The 19,278-nt window shown below is 35.4% G+C and overlaps 3 protein-coding genes, 1 long non-coding RNA gene and 1 other non-coding gene across 5 annotated transcripts; 4 read left to right on the forward strand and 1 right to left on the reverse strand.

The window, feature by feature from the left end:
* Positions 1–2,488: 2,488 nt before the first annotated feature.
* LOC106343000 (probable LRR receptor-like serine/threonine-protein kinase At1g53430) lies at positions 2,489–5,548 on the forward strand. Its single transcript, XM_013782093.1, has 4 exons — positions 2,489–2,994; positions 3,503–3,763; positions 3,852–4,757; positions 4,836–5,548. Exons 1-4 carry the CDS (start codon positions 2,565–2,567, stop codon positions 5,321–5,323), a joined length of 2,085 nt encoding a protein of 694 aa, XP_013637547.1. The 5' UTR covers positions 2,489–2,564; the 3' UTR covers positions 5,324–5,548.
* An 806-nt stretch (positions 5,549–6,354) lies between these two features.
* Positions 6,355–6,871, forward strand: LOC106341631. The gene is made up of 3 exons (XR_001269702.1): positions 6,355–6,438; positions 6,588–6,719; positions 6,794–6,871. It is a non-coding gene; the product is annotated as an uncharacterized LOC106341631 (long non-coding RNA).
* A 2,939-nt stretch (positions 6,872–9,810) lies between these two features.
* On the forward strand, positions 9,811–10,678 carry LOC106341194. Its single transcript, XM_013780003.1, has 2 exons — positions 9,811–9,901; positions 9,990–10,678. The coding sequence occupies exons 1-2, from the start codon at positions 9,842–9,844 to the stop codon at positions 10,599–10,601; spliced, it is 672 nt and encodes a 223-aa protein (XP_013635457.1). The 5' UTR covers positions 9,811–9,841; the 3' UTR covers positions 10,602–10,678.
* An 899-nt stretch (positions 10,679–11,577) lies between these two features.
* TRNAK-CUU lies at positions 11,578–11,650 on the forward strand. The gene has a single exon. It is a non-coding gene; the product is annotated as a tRNA-Lys (tRNA).
* Positions 11,651–11,694: 44 nt separating this feature from the next.
* On the reverse strand, positions 11,695–14,053 carry LOC106339970 (vestitone reductase-like). Its single transcript, XM_013778828.1, has 4 exons — positions 13,850–14,053; positions 12,691–13,239; positions 12,048–12,243; positions 11,695–11,966 (listed from the first exon to the last, which is right to left on the reverse strand). The coding sequence occupies exons 1-4, from the start codon at positions 14,040–14,042 to the stop codon at positions 11,828–11,830; spliced, it is 1,077 nt and encodes a 358-aa protein (XP_013634282.1). The 5' UTR covers positions 14,043–14,053; the 3' UTR covers positions 11,695–11,827.
* Between the last annotated feature and the right edge of the window lie 5,225 nt (positions 14,054–19,278).

Raw genomic sequence — 19,278 nt, forward strand, 5'->3', positions numbered from 1 at the left:
ATTATACATTACCATATTAATCTTTGGTATATAGAAAAATAAACTGGTTTTTATAGCAGTTAACAGAAAGGAATTACTGTTATATGTACTATCAAATTTTACCGCTGGGGTCATATATTGTGTAATAGTAGTATTAAATATGTGACAGATTTATTATACCTTATATTCATGTTTATATTATTATTAATAGTCATGTCGAATATAAAACCACTAGTTAACGATTTTAAAATATGTTTCGTTTAGTGGATGTACGCTAGCTAACTGGTCACAGATCACTTGTTTTTACTTGAGGTTTATGTATGAATTTAGAAACTTGACTGCACTAGCCAAGAGTTATAATGGACACATTACTTTCGATAATTCTCGGCTGCACTCATACTACAATGAATTCATTCCCTCTGTCGACATATGAGCGCGCACACACACACACAAATATTTTATGTGTATAATATACCATCCACCAGTACCCACGAAGTAATAAATTACAAAAGGTGAAATAACAGAATTCAGAAGGAGCCATCTAGCCTTTTGCTTTATTATCTTGCTTTATGTCTTTCTTGTTTCTGTGAACTCACATGTTATACTTTAGAGTAGAGCGAGGTGCTGGTCCATTTACCTTTTTATGTAATCAAATCAAGAAAATAGCAAAACACTAACTCAAGAGAAGTTCACATGTTTTAGAAAAATTACCTATTGTTTGATTAATTGTGTAAAATAAAATGTTCACATGTTGCTTCTATTGACTTGCCACCATCATCTTTCTTTGTCCCATTATGTACTCTTCACCCCATGCCTCTTGGATGCCTTTCTATCTTTCTATATCATATAATAATCTATATAAAATATAAACTACTCTTGTTTTATTTATGTTACAATTATTTGCACCAAATACAGTAATTTATTGAAATAATGTCAAGAAATTCCATTTATTTTTGTATCTTATTCCCATGTGAACATATGAGATAGTCATCAGGTATTACTCGCGCTGATCTGAAAATCAAGTACAACTCTAATTTAGTTTTCTATTTTCTTAAGGACAGAACTTAGGTTCACCCCCTAGGGTGAACCTTTAAATTCACCCCACTCAAATTAAAATTTTTATAGCTATTTTTTAGCACCAATCAAATTTCCACATAGATTATTACTTAAAAAACATTAAATTAAATAAAAAATAGCTATAAACCCTAACCCCTAATCATAGATCCTAAACCCAAATTATATACCATAAACCCAAAAACTAGACTATAAACCGAAACTCTATACCCTAAACTCAAGTCCTAGACCCTAAACCCAAACCGTAAACCTTAAACCCAAATTATATACCCTAAACCCAAAACTTTAACCATAAGTCCAAACGGTGAATCTTAAACCCAAACCGCAAATCTTAAACCCAAACCCAAAACCTATACCCTAAATCCAAATCCTAGACCTAAAACCCAAACGGTAAACCCTAAACCCAAACCCCAAACTTAGATGCTATAGGGTTTGGGTTAAGGTTTAGGTTTAGGGTCTAAGACTTGGGTTTAGGGTATAGGGTTTAGGTTTATAGTCTATTTTTTGGGTTTAAAGTATAGGATTTAGGTTTAGGGTCTAGGATTAGGGTTTAGGGTTTAGGATTAAGGTTTAGGGTATAGGGTTTGGGTTTAGGGGTTTGGGCTTGGGTTTAGAATTTAGGGTATAGGGTTTTGAATTTAAGATTTAGGGTTTAGGGTTTATCTGGAAGCGTTAGCGTCAGCGTCGTTAAAATTAGTATTTTTTATTTTTTATAGCTATTTGTTGTTTAACTTAATATTTTTTAATTAATAATCTATGTGGAAATTTGATTGGTGCTAAAGAGTGGGGTGAATTTAAAGGTTCACCCTAGGGGGTGAATCTAAGTTCTGTCCTTTTCTTAATTAGTAGTATAAATATTCTCACAATGAAATCTCAACCAAAATGTAAAATTTGCATTGAGTATTAATAAGTTTTTTTTTTTTGCATAGTAGAATGAATCATTTCTGAATTCGCTTATTGAAACAGATTTATGTTAATTAGTAAACCCTAACTTTAATGGATGTATGAAAAGTTAAAACAATGATAAGCAAAGTACGATTTTGTAGCTGGTGCACTGAAAAAGAAAAAACTTCTCTTACCACTAAATCTAGAGAGAGTGCTATCATTTTCAATTTTGAAAAAAGCTAGCCTAACTATTACTGTTTTTTCTCTGAAAAAGTCTTTAAAAGGAATCTTTACCGTATAAAGTACAAAAATAAAATGTTGACAAGAAAAAAAATAGAAGAATACTTATTTTAATATCTTTAGTCATTTCAGAGCAATGCAAAAATAAAAAACTTCGATTGATATCACAGGTAGTCAAATATATAACTTTGTGTTTTATAATTTCATTACATATATTTATTTTCTTTTACGATTGAATCATCTTGTGGTCCACAACCTTTTCTTCAAATTAACAAACACAAACTATTCAAAACCTGAAGACGAATTTAATTTTGCTTCAAAAACCAAAGATATTCATTTTCTTCTTCACCACTCTCCATCTCTCTCTCTCTTCTCCACAACCAAACATGGCTTCTCCACTCTCACTCTCCCTCATCCTCTCCATCTTCCTCTTCCTTTCTCCTTCACTATCTTCCTCATCAGAGCTCGACATTCTCCTCGACATCAAATCCTCTCTTGACCCTCAAAACCGCTTCCTCACGTCATGGACTCCCGACGCCGACCCTTGCTCCCCCGGCTCCTTCGACGGTGTTGCTTGCGACGGAAACCGCCGTGTAGCTAACATCTCTCTCCAAGGAATGGGCCTCACCGGAACTATCCCTCCTTCTATCGGTCTTCTCACTAGCTTAACCGGTTTATACCTTCATTTCAACTCCTTGACCGGTCAGATTCCTAAAGACATCTCAAACTTGCCTCTCCTCACCGACTTATACCTCAACGTCAACAATCTCTCCGGCGAAATTCCTCCTCAGATCGGAAACTTAGACAATCTTCAAGGTCAGTCTTGTTTATGCATGCCTTATATTAGTTAATCTCACTCATACATACTTCATTTATTGCAGCAAAAAATATCTTAAGTGAGTCAGGTTTGGTTTTATTACATTAGCTTAGAAAAGTTTTACTTCTTGTCTTCTTGAATTTGGTGTAGGTTTTAAAAGAGTTCTTGGTTTTTCTTTTAAATAAAAACTCTTCTAAAACCTCATAAATTTTGGTTTTCAAAAACTCATAATTTCATAATTATGAAAACATCGAAAACCAAAACCAAAATATAAAAACCAATTTTACTAACGAGAAAACACCGAAAAATCAATTGAATTTTTAAAAATTCAAGAACTCGTATAAAACCTCATAATTTTAAGTCAAAACTCATATAATTTCATAAAAAACACTGAAAACTAAAACCAAAATACAAAAATAAATTTCATCAAACATAAATAAAATCAAACATTAATGCAAACTCAATTAAAAGTTGTAATTTCACAATTTTTATTGCTTTTTTTTGCAGTGCTTCAGCTATGTTACAACAAGTTAAGTGGGAGTATACCGACACAATTAGGTTCTCTCAAGAAGATAACTGTCTTGGCTTTACAGTACAACCAACTCTCCGGCGCTGTGCCTGCGAGTTTAGGCGATGTTGGTACGCTGACTAGGCTAGATTTGAGCTTCAACGATCTCTTTGGTCCTGTTCCGGTGAAACTCGCTGCTGCTCCTTCGCTTCAAGTTCTAGACATTCGCAACAACTCCTTCTCCGGCTTCGTTCACTCTGGTATACAATTCTTCAAACCGGTTTAACTGAACCGGAACCAGCCTTTTTGGTTTAGTATTTAAATTTTCTTTTTTTTTGGGTTTTGAAGCTTTGAAGAGGCTTAACAGTGGGTTCCAGTACTCAAACAACCACGGTTTATGCGGAGATGGGTTCATAGATTTAAAATCTTGCACCGGTTCCAACGTACCGAACCTAAACCGTCCCGACCCAACAAACCCAAAGAGTTTCATAACAACCAACGATGTGAAACCAGAGTCTGCAGTAGTACAAAGAAGCAACTGCAGTAACAACAACAATGGCGCGTGCTCATCAAAAGCCTCAAAGTCCTCATCTCTAGGCATCGTCATGGGACTAATAGGTTCAATACTCGCAGTTGCAATCTTCGGTGGCTCAACGTTCACATGGTACAGAAGAAGGAAACAGAGGATAGGAAGCAGTCTCGATGCTATAGACGGTAGGGTAAGCACCGAGTACAACTTCAAAGAAGCTTCTAGAAGAAAAAGCTCTTCACCGTTGATCAGCTTAGAGTACGCCAACGGTTGGGATCCCTTAGGGAGAGGACAGAACAGTGGTAACAACAGTGCGTTGTCTCAAGAAGTCTTTGAGAGCTTTATGTTCAATCTCGAGGAGATTGAGAGAGCGACTCAGAGCTTCTCTGAGGTTAATCTGTTGGGGAAGAGTAACGTCTCTTCGGTTTATAAAGGTGTACTTAGAGATGGCTCTGTTGCAGCCATCAAATGTATAGCGAAATCGAGCTGTAAATCCGATGAATCGGAGTTTCTCAAAGGGTTGAAGATGTTGACATTGCTGAAGCATGAGAACTTAGTGAGGCTGAGAGGCTTTTGCTGCTCTAAAGGGAGAGGTGAGTGCTTCCTTATCTACGAGTTTGTCCCTAATGGTAATCTTTTGCAGTATCTTGATGTGAAGGAAGAGAGTGGAGGAGAGGTTCTTGAATGGACTACTCGAGTCTCAATCATAAATGGAATCGCTAGAGGTTAGTTTTTGATTCATTCTCTCATTATCTAAACTATGTTCTTGTACTTAAAGTCTTTTGTCTTTTATTTTATTTCAGGCATTGTTTACTTGCATGGAAAAAATGGGAAGAAACCTGCAATAGTTCACCAGAACCTATCAGCAGAGAAGATTCTCATTGACCATTGGTACAATCCCTCTCTTGCTGATTCCGCTCTTCACAAGCTTTTCACGGATGATATCGTTTTCTCGAAGCTCAAAGCGAGTGCTGCAATGGGATACTTAGCTCCTGAGTACATAACTACAGGAAGGTTCACTGACAAGAGCGACGTCTACGCCTTTGGTATGATTCTGCTGCAGATACTCAGTGGTAAAAGCAAAATCAGCCATTTGATGATTTTACAAGCTGTAGAGTCTGGACGACTGACTGAAGACTTCATGGATCCGAATCTTCGAAAGAGCTTTCCCGAGGCAGAGGCGGAGCAGCTGGCTAGACTTGGTCTTCTCTGCACTCATGAATCCTCAAACCAGAGACCATCCATGGAAGATGTTATGCAAGAACTGAATAAACTCGCCACGAGTTATTAGTTTCCAGTTAACAAGATTTTTTGCTTACTCCCACCAAAAGCTTTCAGACTATCACCACTTCCTGAATGGTCTTGTGGGAAGCTTTTAAATCTGTTTAGGTTCCCCCCATGATGTAACATATTTTCTCCTTGTAACTGTAGCTGATGTACTTAGGCTGTAAAACAAGAGCTTTTAAGACATTTTGAATGGTCTTGTGGGAAGCTTTTAAGACAAATATGTTGAACATTGTTTTGTATTCTTCTTCCTTAGATTCTATTAATCCGCATTTAATGAACCCATCAATCATGGAGTCATAAGAAACAGAGTCTCACTGCGGCATTCTATCGAACACCTGGCGAGCAAATCTAAAACAACTACATTTCATATCAAGTTCCGGTCTTTCTCAGAAACCCATGAATCTTAATCTCTCCCTTCACAAACTCTAACCTATAGCAAGCTTTCAGAACAATGGACATCGAGAATTTGTCCACCATTCTCGAGCATCAAACAGAACAAGAGCAGAGCTCTCGTCTCGGGTTCGACTCAATGAGAGTGAGATTTTCATAACTGCGTTTCATATAAACGGATCCTCCACCTCTCCGAGAGAGACGGAACGTACATGATACTCGTAGAAGACACAACGCGCGAATTCGTGATCGTTTAACGGCTGTATAGTTCGTTGGACAGACCTTAAAACGACGTCGTGTAGTATTGCTTACAGGCCACCAGGCTCTTAAATTGTGGCCCAATGGTAAATTATTTCATTTAAGGTGGCCCAACTAGCTTACAATATCAACGAACTTTCAATGGTTTTTTTTTTGTGCTTAATATGTATGTTCTAAGATGAATAAATTATTTTTAAATAAATAATTTTATATGATATTTTGATATACAAATCATTTAGACTTCCATCAATTACTTAAAATATGTACATTATTCAAATGATTCAACTTCTGCATCATAGTATTAGTTAGTACGTCCCACTCTTCTGACTTTCAGATCTTAACACACATACATGATACAAGTGATGGACTTTCAGATCAAAGGAGCCTAAGATATCTTATGTCTACTCTTCTGACTTGAAGAGAGCCTTTGAGACTGCTCAGATCATTGCTGCTAAATGCGGCACCCTTGAGGTATTATAATCTCACTTCCTTTTGATAAATCTCTTCCTAAAGTTTCCACCTTTATGCTCTTTTTGTTTTGGTTGGTTTAGTATATTATTCCAAGTTGGATCCTTAGGACTTCGTATAGAGGTTTCAAATGTGTGTAAATTGTTATGTAGATACTTACTGATCCTGATTTGCGGGGGAGGCATTTAGGGGATATGCAAGGTCTTGTGTATCAAGAAGCTTCCAAACTTCGTCCAGAAGCTTACAAAGCCTTCTCATCTAACCGCACAGACGTTGATATTCCAGTAAGCTATAGTTATAAACAAGAAGCTTACTTACCATATGGATGAACCATGCTATTTTTTTTTTGGTCATTTAGGGTGGAGGAGAAAGTCTCGACAAGCTTTACGACAGATGTACATCTGCATTGCAGAGAATCGGCAACAAACATCAAGGTTTCTATATTTTTTAACCGTACATATTAGTACTCAACACATGTTCTAGGTGAGGTTATAGGTTTATGTTTATGGTTTATTTGTGAGTGTTGTGACTGGTGCTTAGTTTTGTGTTCTTGGTTTTACAGATGTTACTTTGGGCAGCATGATAAGACGATGTTGATTGGAGCAGATCCTTCTCATGTTGATGATAGGTGTATAGAGTGACGGTTCATCATTGTTTCTTTGATGGGACTAGGCAGATGCAGCCTCGTCTCAGGTTTGGTAAAGTTCATTTGTACAACAATTATACAAGAAACTGGGGGATATATGCTGTCTGTGCTACCGTAGACATATTGTAGTCACGAGAGTTTTAGTAAAGGCTTGTATATTTAAGTTTGTATGAACCGAAGTCATATTGACAAAAGTCTCTTTGTAGAATCATACTCCATAATATGTTTCTTCTCTCTTATTCCAATCCACGATAATTTATTTTAAGAACGCCTGACTTAAGAGCATCATTATCCACGGTTTCTTAGGGCGGATTTTTAATGAGAATATAAGAAAATATTTCTTAATTTTTAACTAAAAGGTTAAAAAACTGTTTTTTAAATACTACTTTAAGAAACAATTTCTTAACTTTTTAATTAAAAATTAAGAAACAGTTTCTTATATTCTCCTAAGAATTCTGCCTTAAGAAACCGTGGATAATAATGCTCTAAGAAACTAGAGTTGGAGAACTAAAATTAAATGTTTCTTAGCATAAATTCTTAATTTAATTTTAATACTTAAATATTGACTAAGAACTCACAGTTAGTTATCCCAATAAACATGCTCTCAGTGTCGTTCAACTTCTTTTTTGAACTCCTTTTTAAAAATTTTGACGGAGAGACTAGGGGACACTAAAAAACGAAAGATAATTACACTATTCGAGTCAGTGGCGGAGCTAGACATTCATTTTATAGGAGTCATAATTATTTTTCATAGCTAAGGGAGTCATAGATGAGTTTTTAACTCAAGACATGGGAGTCAAAAAAAATTTCTGACCAATTTACCACAGAAAAAACATTGGATGTAAGCCTAAAAATTTAATTTTGTAAATTTCATAGGGGTCAGTTGACCCCCCTACTTGCAAAGTGGCTCCGCCACTGATTCGAGTTGAAAGTATATTCTCTACAGAAATTAGATAGAAAATTTAGGTCGATTACAATCTGTCCGCCAAACAGATCACTGCACAATAATATATGTATAGAAAATAGAAAAGTGCTAGTGATGATAAGATATTGATAAGCAAGTTGTGATAAGCATTGACTTCTTGGTAAGTCATAGTCAGGATGGAGTGGTACGACATATCGTACATTTATCCCCTTTATCAAATTGGTTTATTTATAAACTAATATAATATTATAATGCAAAGTTGCAATTTAAAAATCGTGTCTTTAATATAAAACGAAAGCGCGAATTTGTCGTTTACGCAATAGTAAATCTAATTTAAATCATGTCAACTTCAGAATTTAAATAGCTTAAGAGTACTTAGCTAGATGTGGTTGTTCCTACTATACCAGGAGCCATGCTAAAGGCACGTCTCGACCAAAATAGTATATTATTAGCTTAATATTCGATTTAAGTTATCACGGTTATGCAAAGTAAGTTCATAACTACCGATAGTATTTGATTCCTTGGTTCAGTTTGGTTCTTTGAAACTTTAATGTTTGTGTATCTAAAGATGGTTCATGTAAAACGTTGGTGAGCACTTTTGCCTCTTGTTTAGTGTAATGGAAATTCAAAAGAAAATACTCATAGTTACTTGCACGTTTGGGGACTACACAACACACTCACAAGTTCACTTATTCGATAGATCTTACTGGCTTAAAGTGATTTACAACTTACAAGGTTGAAAGAATATATGTGTTAAGATTAAAATGAAATCTTGGGGGATTTCATTGGCTTAGTTAGTTTGACCATATAATAACTAAGAGAATAATTTCAAGATTAAGAAAGAAAGTCTATGTTTATCAGCGAAATTCAAATATTGGTTTGTTAAATCAAGCCAGGAATTGGTTCATATTTGTTGTACCTAAGTACAATAATCTTTTGTTGTTCACATTTTTTTAATTAGTCGATGGAGCTACCATTTATACATTTAATAATTAATATTACATGCTTTGTAATTAATAGATATCTTTTCATTAAAAATAAATAAATAATAGATATCTTTGTCGCATATTGTTTAGCGTACATGGATGGTACGTGCATAATCAACCAAACTAGCCGGCGATGAAATTGAGTTTATATATTTTAATGTTATCTTATATCAATAACCTTTAGGTTGGCACAATGAAAGCAAGTGTCACAGAAAAAACAAAATCGAATCGTCATTGTGTTGAAATAACAAAGGCTTAAATCTTCAACAAAGGCTTAAATCCAAGATTAAAAATGAGCAAAAGAGAAAAAAAATCAAAGATTGAGGCTGGCCATCTAATGTAATAATTTAAATTGTCTCACCAAGTCCACAATGTCAGCGATCAAATCCTTTGATCTATACGTATATTTTTCACACTCGGCCATTAGGATGAAAAGCGAAACATGGACCAAAATGAAAATAGTTAACTAGTACTATATAAAATTTTATTTAAATATAATTCTTATAATTTATAGTATTATTTGTTTTTTTTCTAAAATAACTACAAAACAAACTCTACTTAGTTAATCAAATAAGCATATATGTGGATATACGATATGACTTAATTTAGATAACTCATTTTAGATACAGTATGAAATTGTTGAGAAGAAAAAAGATAGAGAATGAAATTATATATTTTTGACAAGCATAGGGAATAGGGAGTAGTAATAAATGGTAGCAATGAGACCAATTGACACATTGTTAATTAGTGTAGGAAAATGTCAACGCTTCGATCGTCTGTCCATTTATATAATAACCTAACCACTTTCTTCATCACACAAACTCACAAAATCTCCATTGAACTTTCACCATGAAGCTTGTCTGGTCGCCTGAAACCGCCTCTGAAGCCTACATCAACACCGTTAGATCTGTATGTGATTTAACTTATAATCATATGTGATATGTTACATGTGCTTATATTTATTTATCCTGATCAGTTGTAATTTGCATGCATTTAGTGTAAGAGCTACAAAGAATCAGGAGTGGCGGAGTTTCTATCAGCTACGGCCGCCGGATGGAACGCTAGGCTAATCGTTGAGACATGGTCACGTGGCGATCCACTCGCGACTAGCGTAGGACTCGCGGTTGCTGCTAGTCACACTTGCGGTAGACACGTGTGTATAGTACCAGATGAGCAGTCGAGACTGGAGTACGTGTCGGCCATGAGAGGAATCGTTACGACGGAAGCTACGGAGGTTGTGGTGGTCGGAGAATCTGTTGAGAACACGATGGAGGAGTTTCCCGGCGTGGACTTCTTGGTAGTCGACTCGAAGCGGCGAGAGTTCGTCAAAACGCTGAGGTTTGCGAAATTGAGTAACAAAGGTGCGGTTTTGGTGTGTAAAAACGCTGCGCAGAGAGCGATATCTGGGTTTAAATGGCACGATGTGTTGAAAACAGGAACACGTGTGGTGAGATCAGTGTTTTTACCTGTTGGGAGTGGGTTGGACATGGTACACGTGGGAGCTGCTGGTGGAAACCAGCGTGGTGACTCGAGGAAGCATCCTAGCCGTTGGATTAGACATGTGGATCATCTGTCGGGAGAGGAGCATTTGTTCAGACGCTTAAATTGAGATATCCTCTTTTACCCCTTTGCGAGTCCTATGATGTATATACGTTACATGACAAAAAAAAATAATCTCCCATAATCAAAAACTTATCATCTTTTTTTTTTCTGAATATTTTTTTTTTTTTTTTTGAACTGATTTTCACTGAATATTTCTTTTCATTTCATAATTCCCTCTCGAAAGGGTATCTTTTACAACAGACAAACGCATTAGTAATATACTTCATGCATCATAAACAACGTTATTTTATCACATACAGATGTATACTAAGCACAATCTTTGCCACCATATTATATGAATGTAACCTTAGTCCTCAGAGGAAAGATTCTTCTCAACGTGAGAATGGCTATACATAATCATTAGAGAACTGATAAACTTTGCTTTTCCTCAACTATCCTTATTGAGTTCAGTAACCAATTACAAGAAAAGCTTTGAAGTATTTAGCAAAAAAAAGCTTTGAAGTTTGATAATGATTACACTCTCATGAAAAAGATTAGAATCATACTTTGATGTTGTAACTGAATATATGTTATGAGTCTAGATGTTGTAGTATTAGATGTGCATAATCAAATCCATAATGCTTAATTATAGCAAATGCCCGGTTTAAAACTGCAGAGGTGAAGATGAAATATCGTTAGGTAAACTGAACCTAGAAAAATTGATCAAAACATGATAAATTTTGGGTATTGGAACCGTACCAAATGCAAGAAAAGCAGTAGCAAGAGTGCCTTGGGTTCCATGAACACTATGAATTGTAGCATGAGAAGTAATTAAAGTCTCAAGAGTTGTTTCCAAAAACGTGTAAAGCTTCATTTGAAACGTTGTTAACACGCGAGTTCAACTTTACCATGAACTAAGCAGAATGGATTGCATTGTAAAACATACACAACCCGCTTCCTGATTCTCCTTCAACAAATGCTTCACGGACTACTAAACAGCAAGATTAAATCTAGTACAATGTTCTCGGCTTACTAAACAACAAGCCCGTCTAGCTCAGTTGGTAGAGCGCAAGGCTCTTAACCTTGTGGTCGTGGGTTCGAGTCCCACGGTGGGCGACATCTTTTGTTGATAATTTTTGCTTTTCATATTTCTCCAATTAATTATTCAAAAATATATATAAAGTAGAAACATTTTTTTCTTTCGTCAACAGGCAGAACACCTTACAAAATGGAATAAAATAAATGATATTTTCAATTCATATACAAATTTAAAATCAAAAACCCATAAGAGTTTTAAAGAAAGCCTCTCGCTTGGCAGCTCTTTATAGCTCCGGTGAATATATCATCAGCTCCATGCTTAAACTCAAACCCTGCAGTCCTCAGCTTCTTCGACGACAGACTCATCCTCTTCTCTACTCTGTAACTCTTCAAACTGTACGTACCCACACAAAAATTATAACTATAAATCAAATGCTTAGACCAATAAAACAAGTAGAAATAATAATATACTTACTCAACTGAAGGTAGCTGAAACTGAGGAAACCTCGCAGACAAAAACTCAAAGACCTCGTCGATCTTCATCTCCACGGACGAACATATATATCTCCCTTTCGCTATTGGCTTTTCCAATAGAAATATCATCGCCCTTGCTACATCGTCAATATGCACCATGTTGTAAGTATCGAACAAGTACTTCTCCTTGAAATTTCCTTCAATACAAAAAAAAAAGATGGAATTATTATCGTGAATAGTTACTCAAGATGCCAATTATATATGAACGTCCACATGTTTACGAGTAATTTAACTAGGATTTGCATGTTGTAGTTTTTAGAAAATAACTAACCAAAGATTCCAGACATAATGTGAGACTTATCCTTATAACTCATGTTATAAGTATTTGTATGCCAAAAAAAGTATTTGTATGTGAAGATCTAAACCTTGATTTACTAGCAATAATACTTTATCTTTAACATTGATTTTATTAGAGAAAAAAAAGATGTGAACCTTGATATGATGAAGCTTTTTACCATTTTGATGACTATAACTTGGTTAATATTTTACGAAATTTAAGATTCTAGTTTTTTTCTTATAAAACATTATACCTAGTATGCATGTGTAACCAAAGTTATAAGATATCTTAAATAAGAATTGAGTACCAAAGATCATGGCGAGAGAGATAAAGACGGATGAAGGCAACGACTGAGATATAAAAGGTCCGACAACGAGAGGGATCACAAGCGTCACAACCTCCAATCCATTCTTCACGCCGAACTCAAGCGCCGCCGTCTCCGCCGCCATTTTTGACACAACGTAAGAGCTACTCACTCTCTTCTCCTTCTGATTCCTAAACACTTCCACGTCGCTCCAAACGCTCTCATCTACTACTCCACCGTTTCCTCCAGCACCGGTTCCAACGCCGTAGAAAACGGTCACGGCGCTTGACGTGTAGAAAAAGCGCTTCACGGTTTTAGCATCCAGACATGACTTCAGTATCCCCATAAGACCTTGCACGGTGCGTTTCGTTACGGTCTCTTCGGTCTCGTTGCTGGTCGGGTCCATGGGATGTGCCACGTGGAAGACGGCTTTGCATCCTTCGATAGCCGGTTTAAAACTATCCGGTTCGTTGAGATCCGCGGTGAATATTTTAAGCCTCTCCGAAGCAAATGGGAGTTCGGTTAGGTAGCTTATATCTTTCTTACTCCCTTCTGTATTAAGCGTAGAGACAAAGTTAGTATTAGTTATCATATCACTATTTATAGTATTATTTTGTTATTAACTTTTTAGCATGTAATAGTGGTTGACTTTATATATAGAAGATGCATGGAACGTGACATAGCTAAGGAGCTTCAAGATAGCTATGTTAGGTAGCTTATATGAGAATTTATATCTTTCTTACTCCCTTCTGTATTAAGCGTAGACACAAAATTATTAGCTATCACAATTTATATTATTTGGTTGTTAATTTTTGAGCATACAATAGATGGTTGACTTTATTTATAGAAGATGCATGGAACATGACATAGCTATGGAGATTCACGATCCTACAAACTGACAGATCATTCCAGCCAAGTACAATAAATGTTTCACACCCATAATTTTATTATTGTCGAGCCAAAAATCAACTTTAAATGTTATAGTATCTATTATAAACTAGTATCTCTCTTTTTGTACTTTATGCTAAAACGGACCAATCAATTAACCCTAAAATAAACAACAATCTTACTTGCATTTGGCAAATCTATAATTGATAGTAATTCAGAGTATTTAAAAGAGAAACAAGTGGAGCTAATGGAAAATAATGAAATAGACTCGAACCTGGGTTGGTTCGAACGGTGGCTCGAACTGAGTAGCCACGTTGAAGGAGACGCATGATGAGCCATGAAGCAATGAAACCAGTCCCTCCCGTTACACAAACCAACCCCGTTCCGTCCAAGAAAGATGACGGCGTTTCATCTCCCAGCTTTCTCTCTCCGTCTCCGTTCTTGTTGTCATCTTCTTCTCTTCCCATGTTCTCTCTCTCTCTCTTGTGGTGTGTGGGAACATGAACATCTAAAGGGTTCTTAAATAACGGAACCTACGTCATTTACTATCTCACAGCTATCCGCGTGACATGTTCCCCGTTTTGCCCTCTTCTCTCTTTATTACAAATTTGCTTTATTATATTTATATACAATCTATATACATCCGTTATATCAATGCTACATTTTACAGATCCTCTATACTAGTATTCTTTATAATAATTCACATTCTCATGTCCGTTTATTACAGACATTGTTATTGGATTCCGTTATTTTTCATTCTCTCATCCTCTATGCACAACTGAGTTTATTTTTTTACTGCTATATATTAGGCCTGAAACTTTTATCCGAGAGATCCGGATTCGATCCGTGATCGGATCCGGACATCCGGAGAGGCCGAATCTGGATCCGGATAGTAAAATGTTGGATCCGTCAAAGCCGAATCCGGATCCGGATATCTTGATTTTTTAGTCTGGATACCCGGATCCGTAAATTTTATTAATAACTATTTCAAAAATAGTAATATCTATATATAAAAACTAATTTTATTAAATATATTTTTATTTTTATAATAGTATATATAAAATTTATGTAAATTTTGTACTATTATACATAGAAATAATTAAAAACATTATATATATTTTTATTTTTAAATTATTGTTAATATTTTATATATTAATATTATTTTTTTATTTTAAGGATCTAAATCCGGATCCGGATATCCGCCGGATATTATAATTTTTAGAAGGATATCCGACATCCGCGAACTCCGGATCCGAATAAGGATAGTAAAATTATGGATCCATCGGATAAGGATCCAGATTTGGATATCTTAAAATTGTCCGGATACCCGATCCGTCTCAGACCTAGTATATATACCATAGTTTTGGCTTCTAGTGGTGGAATGTATTAATTATTATATAATATGCATGTTCTATCTTTTTTTTTTGTTCAAACCAAACTTATATTAGATCTTAAAAGAGTTCAGCCTCTAGAAGAGGATACAACAAGGCCACATAGAGCCAAAACAAACCAACACATGGTTAAAAGAAAGATAGATTGACGATACATTTCAGAAAAAGAAACCATAAGAAATCGTACAATGATCTCATAAACTTCTTTTTGAACTGCACCTCCTTGTGTAACCCAAAGGGCCACAAACTCTGCACCATTAGCAGAGAAGAGCAACATTAGCTGGGAGGAAAGTCCTTGCAATACCAGCAGTGATGCTTGTTCATCCAAATCACTCAACATATGAGGACATATTGGGAAAAGAAACTGCTCCAAGTAGGAAGCAGCTGGGAAATAAATACCCGACATACTCATATTCACCGGAGGATACATAACAGTGAGTTTTACTTTAACCTGCCACCAAGGAGAACACAAAAAAACAGCACCAACAACCACCGGATTGAATACGGTAACAGGACTGCATAGTGCAGTAAATGGTCGCATCAAGACGACATAAGTGCTACTAAATAGCATAAAAGAACCGAGGGAGACTAAGTCTATCGGAACATTGCAGTTGAAAGCTAAGATCCACAAATCCAGTGCAATCCATAGAGCTTGGAGGAGCTAGAGCAAACCTGGAGGATCAAGAGAGAGAGAGAGAGTAAACTGGGAGAGTCATGGTAGGGTCCGAGAGGCACCACTCTGCACGCCGGCGATGAAACGGACTGCATACTGCAGTAGATAAAGCTCGAGTAGACAAGAGTAACACCAACATCTCTGGGCTGATTTGCCCAAAAATGGACGAGAAGCTCCAGATCTAGGGTTTCGGTAGGCGCTTGAGAAGAACGGATGGGCGAGACAAAGATGAAACAACGAAGTGCGACGACGAGAGATGCGTCTGGAGAGTCTGGAGGGTCGGGTGGTTCCAGCGGTTCAATCGAAGAGAGAGAACCAAGAGGAGGAAACGTACGCGGGGGTGGATCGGGAGGAGGTCTGGATTTCGACGGAGGATGAGCTAAGACCATCGACGCCATGGAAGAGGAGAGGAGCTGCTTCAAAAGGAGGAGGATTGATCGACGACGACGTTGAAGCGTAGGAGATCCATGGAGTCGGCGCACCTAGGGAAGCGGGCCTGGGAGGTTCTTTTAGGGCGAACTTTTGTTATCGCCGGCTCAAAAGCACACTATTTTGAAACTTTTTCAATATGCATGTTCTATCTATGCATAGGTTAAGGGATATTATTTAGATCGTGAGTATTTATAATCAAAAGAATAAAAAAAAGAACGCGTGAGTGAGATGGAATTGGAAAGAAAGTGTAGGCGTGGCACATGATCCTGCGACTATCTTATTTGTGTGTCTCCACAAAGCTACCGTCTTTCTCGGGCCGTTGCTTTGTTGGTGTTGCGAACTATCAATTTTTTTTTATTTTTTTTCAATCAGGACGAATTAGTCTGGTGGTAAACGGCTCGCGGCTGCAAGTACGGCTCCGGGTTCGATTCGCACTAGACACCAGGGAATTTACATGCGGACTTGCTCTGGCGCCCGAGACCAAAGACCGTTACCTGGCCATGACCCACCCTCGGGTGAATGTCCGCGCCGCTAAAGATTCGGTCTCTAGTCTGAACCACCACGGTGGGGCCAGGATACTCGGTTAAAAAAAAAAAACTATCAATTTTTCTATATACTAAAATTTAACCTTTTTAGAATAATTTAACTATTTATATCGGGCATTTTAAAGTTGTAATTAAATTCCAGCTACAGAAATTAATCCGTTTCATTTCATCTAATGTTTACTACTGTCCGAACTATATTATGTTTTTACATGTCCAAACCAAACTAAGTTAATTACTCGGTTTCAATTCATCTCATATGGGTTATTAAACATAACTAATTAGTTAAGAGTTCAACTTCCAACTACAACAAATACAAAAAGTGACAAATTAAAATAGAAGGAAGAACCAAAAATTTCTATTAAAACAAAATTTAAAATAGTTTTTTTTCTAATCATACTTTATTTTTTATTCCAAAATGGAGTAAGAAGTTGAACTACTTCCAAATGAAGCAAAACATTAATTTGTGGCTAAAAAGATGAAACAAAATATTATCTTTTACTCGTTAGTCATTTTCTTATTCCACACTGGAATAGAATGAAGTAAAAGTTAACTCCAACCTATTTTGGTGTAAAAAATAAAATTATGCATTAGAGATGTTTGGATGATTAAGATTAACAACATTTATATATTTTATATAAATTTTTATTTTCCAAATTCCCTCGATGACTATAGATACCCTATAGTATATAGGGGAACGACGATCCCTACGTACCTACGGATAGATCGTAGATGGACTATATACTTAAAGTAGTTCTATTTAAATCGATTACAGCTATGTAGATACAATGAATGCGCGTGACCCATGGTTTCTTTTTGTTTTGGTTCACATCATGATCCATTTTTTCCCTTAAATGCAAATGATACGAAGCAAAATGACGTAAGAGCATCTCCAAAATAAACTTTATAACTCCAAATATAGAGTTTTTTACTCTAAAAAAAAAAACTTCAAAACTTCAAATTTGAAGTTTCATCTTTTTATTTGTATTTTGGTCCTTACAATTATACATCATATTTATAGTTCTTAAATTTTCTTTGTTTATTGTTTTAATCTTTAAAACTTTTATATCTCATAAATATTTCAAATTTGTTTTATAAATTTAAGTTTTACACATAAAATTAAATAAAAATTTTAAAACAAGATTTATAATATTTTAAAACTAGAATTAAACAACAAGAATATTATAAAAACCCATAATAAAAACTTATTAAAAAGACACATGGAGACATAATTATTACTCAAATTTAAATATTATAGCAACACTAATAGTCTCGTAAATTTGCTCCAGAATCTCCCAAATCTCGAAAATAGTGTCCAAACAAATTTTGTGTAACCGAAGATGATTGTTGTTGTTGCTCTTGACGCCTTTTTCGTACGGCTCTTTCTTGTTCAGATCGAATGTATTCACGAATATTAACATCATCGATAGAAGCTAAGTTTTTTAGCAATATTTTATTTTCATCTTTTACTTCTTTAAAAGCTAACTTTTTTGTTTCATTTTGCAGCCGTAATTCAATCATCTCATAACCTTTTTTCCTGCTTGTTGTACTTTCGTTTAAAAGATGAAGGATTTTTTCGTTTGATGATATCAAACTATCAGCGGCCATATTATGAGGATATTCGATTTCAACAATTTTTGGCTCGTAATCTACAAATAAAAAAATAAAGAGAATCATTTCTTACTTATAAATGCACTAGTTGATCATATATGAGAGCATTACGGAAATAATTTTATGGAATAATGTAGTATTTGCTTGCAATTTAATATTTAATTATGTAATTTTATTTATAATTTTATATTTTAGTGTGAGATTTTTTTAATTAATATTTCTGTAATATTTATATATATGTACTAGTTATTTATAGAAGTTTTATGAATTTACATCAACTATGACAAATATAAGACTATAGTGTAAAATATAAATAATTTTGAAGTTAGGTTTTAAGTTTTACTTTTGGAGAAAAACACATTGAAACTTCAAATATAGAATTTTGAAAACTTCAAAATAGAGTTTTTTTTTGGAGACGCTCTTAGAGAAATATGTATACTAGTTACACGACTACTAGTTAATGGGTTTCATAACACAAATTAGAACTCACAAAATGTACTATATAGCTGTAATCAATGGATATCCATAAAATGTTTCCTTTCAGTTTTTCTTTTTTTTTGCCAAGTATATTTATTGCGAAAGAAGAACCGAACATCATATGTACGACTATTGTAAAAAAATGCTTAAGTTTTTTAAAAAAAGTTAAAAACTCACAAAATGTAGTAAATAGTTTGATCAGGCCATTTGGAAAGATAATCATCAAAATAATCTATATATTATAGCCAACAGTTAAATAACGTGAAAATTTGAATTTAATATCACTCATTACATAAATTTGAAGCGTATTTTGTGTTTGTTCATAGGATATGACCTTGTTGATAGGTGGTGCGAAGACCAGTTGCTTGCTCTTTGTCGAATTCGGTTAACAATACTCGTGAACAAGTTTTTTTTTCGACGGTCGAAGTGTTCCGACAGTCCCAAATATTGACACGCGATAGACACTGTGGGGTTTTCGAGGAAAAAGGATATGGAAGACTTAGATGGGTTAATCATTTGTCTGGATGCGGTCTCATACTTGAATAAAACTCCTTTCAGTGCTTCGCAGCTCTTGGTA

This window comes from Brassica oleracea, chromosome C4 (genome assembly GCF_000695525.1).
Source record: "Brassica oleracea var. oleracea cultivar TO1000 chromosome C4, BOL, whole genome shotgun sequence".
NCBI lineage: Eukaryota > Viridiplantae > Streptophyta > Magnoliopsida > Brassicales > Brassicaceae > Brassica > Brassica oleracea.

Coding starts and splice junctions, on each gene's coding strand:
- LOC106343000 (XM_013782093.1), top strand. CDS start 2,565: ATGGCTTCTCCACTCTCACTCTCCCTCATCCTCTCCATCTTCCTCTTC. Junction 2,995..3,502: donor AAACTTAGACAATCTTCAAG/GTCAGTCTTGTT, acceptor TTTTTTTTGCAG/TGCTTCAGCTATGTTACAAC. Junction 3,764..3,851: donor CTCCGGCTTCGTTCACTCTG/GTATACAATTCT, acceptor TGGGTTTTGAAG/CTTTGAAGAGGCTTAACAGT.
- LOC106341194 (XM_013780003.1), top strand. CDS start 9,842: ATGAAGCTTGTCTGGTCGCCTGAAACCGCCTCTGAAGCCTACATCAAC. Junction 9,902..9,989: donor ACATCAACACCGTTAGATCT/GTATGTGATTTA, acceptor GCATGCATTTAG/TGTAAGAGCTACAAAGAATC.
- LOC106339970 (XM_013778828.1), bottom strand. CDS start 14,042: ATGGGAAGAGAAGAAGATGACAACAAGAACGGAGACGGAGAGAGAAAG. Junction 13,240..13,849: donor CACCGTTCGAACCAACCCAG/GTTCGAGTCTAT, acceptor CGCTTAATACAG/AAGGGAGTAAGAAAGATATA. Junction 12,244..12,690: donor CTCTCTCGCCATGATCTTTG/GTACTCAATTCT, acceptor TTTGTATTGAAG/GAAATTTCAAGGAGAAGTAC.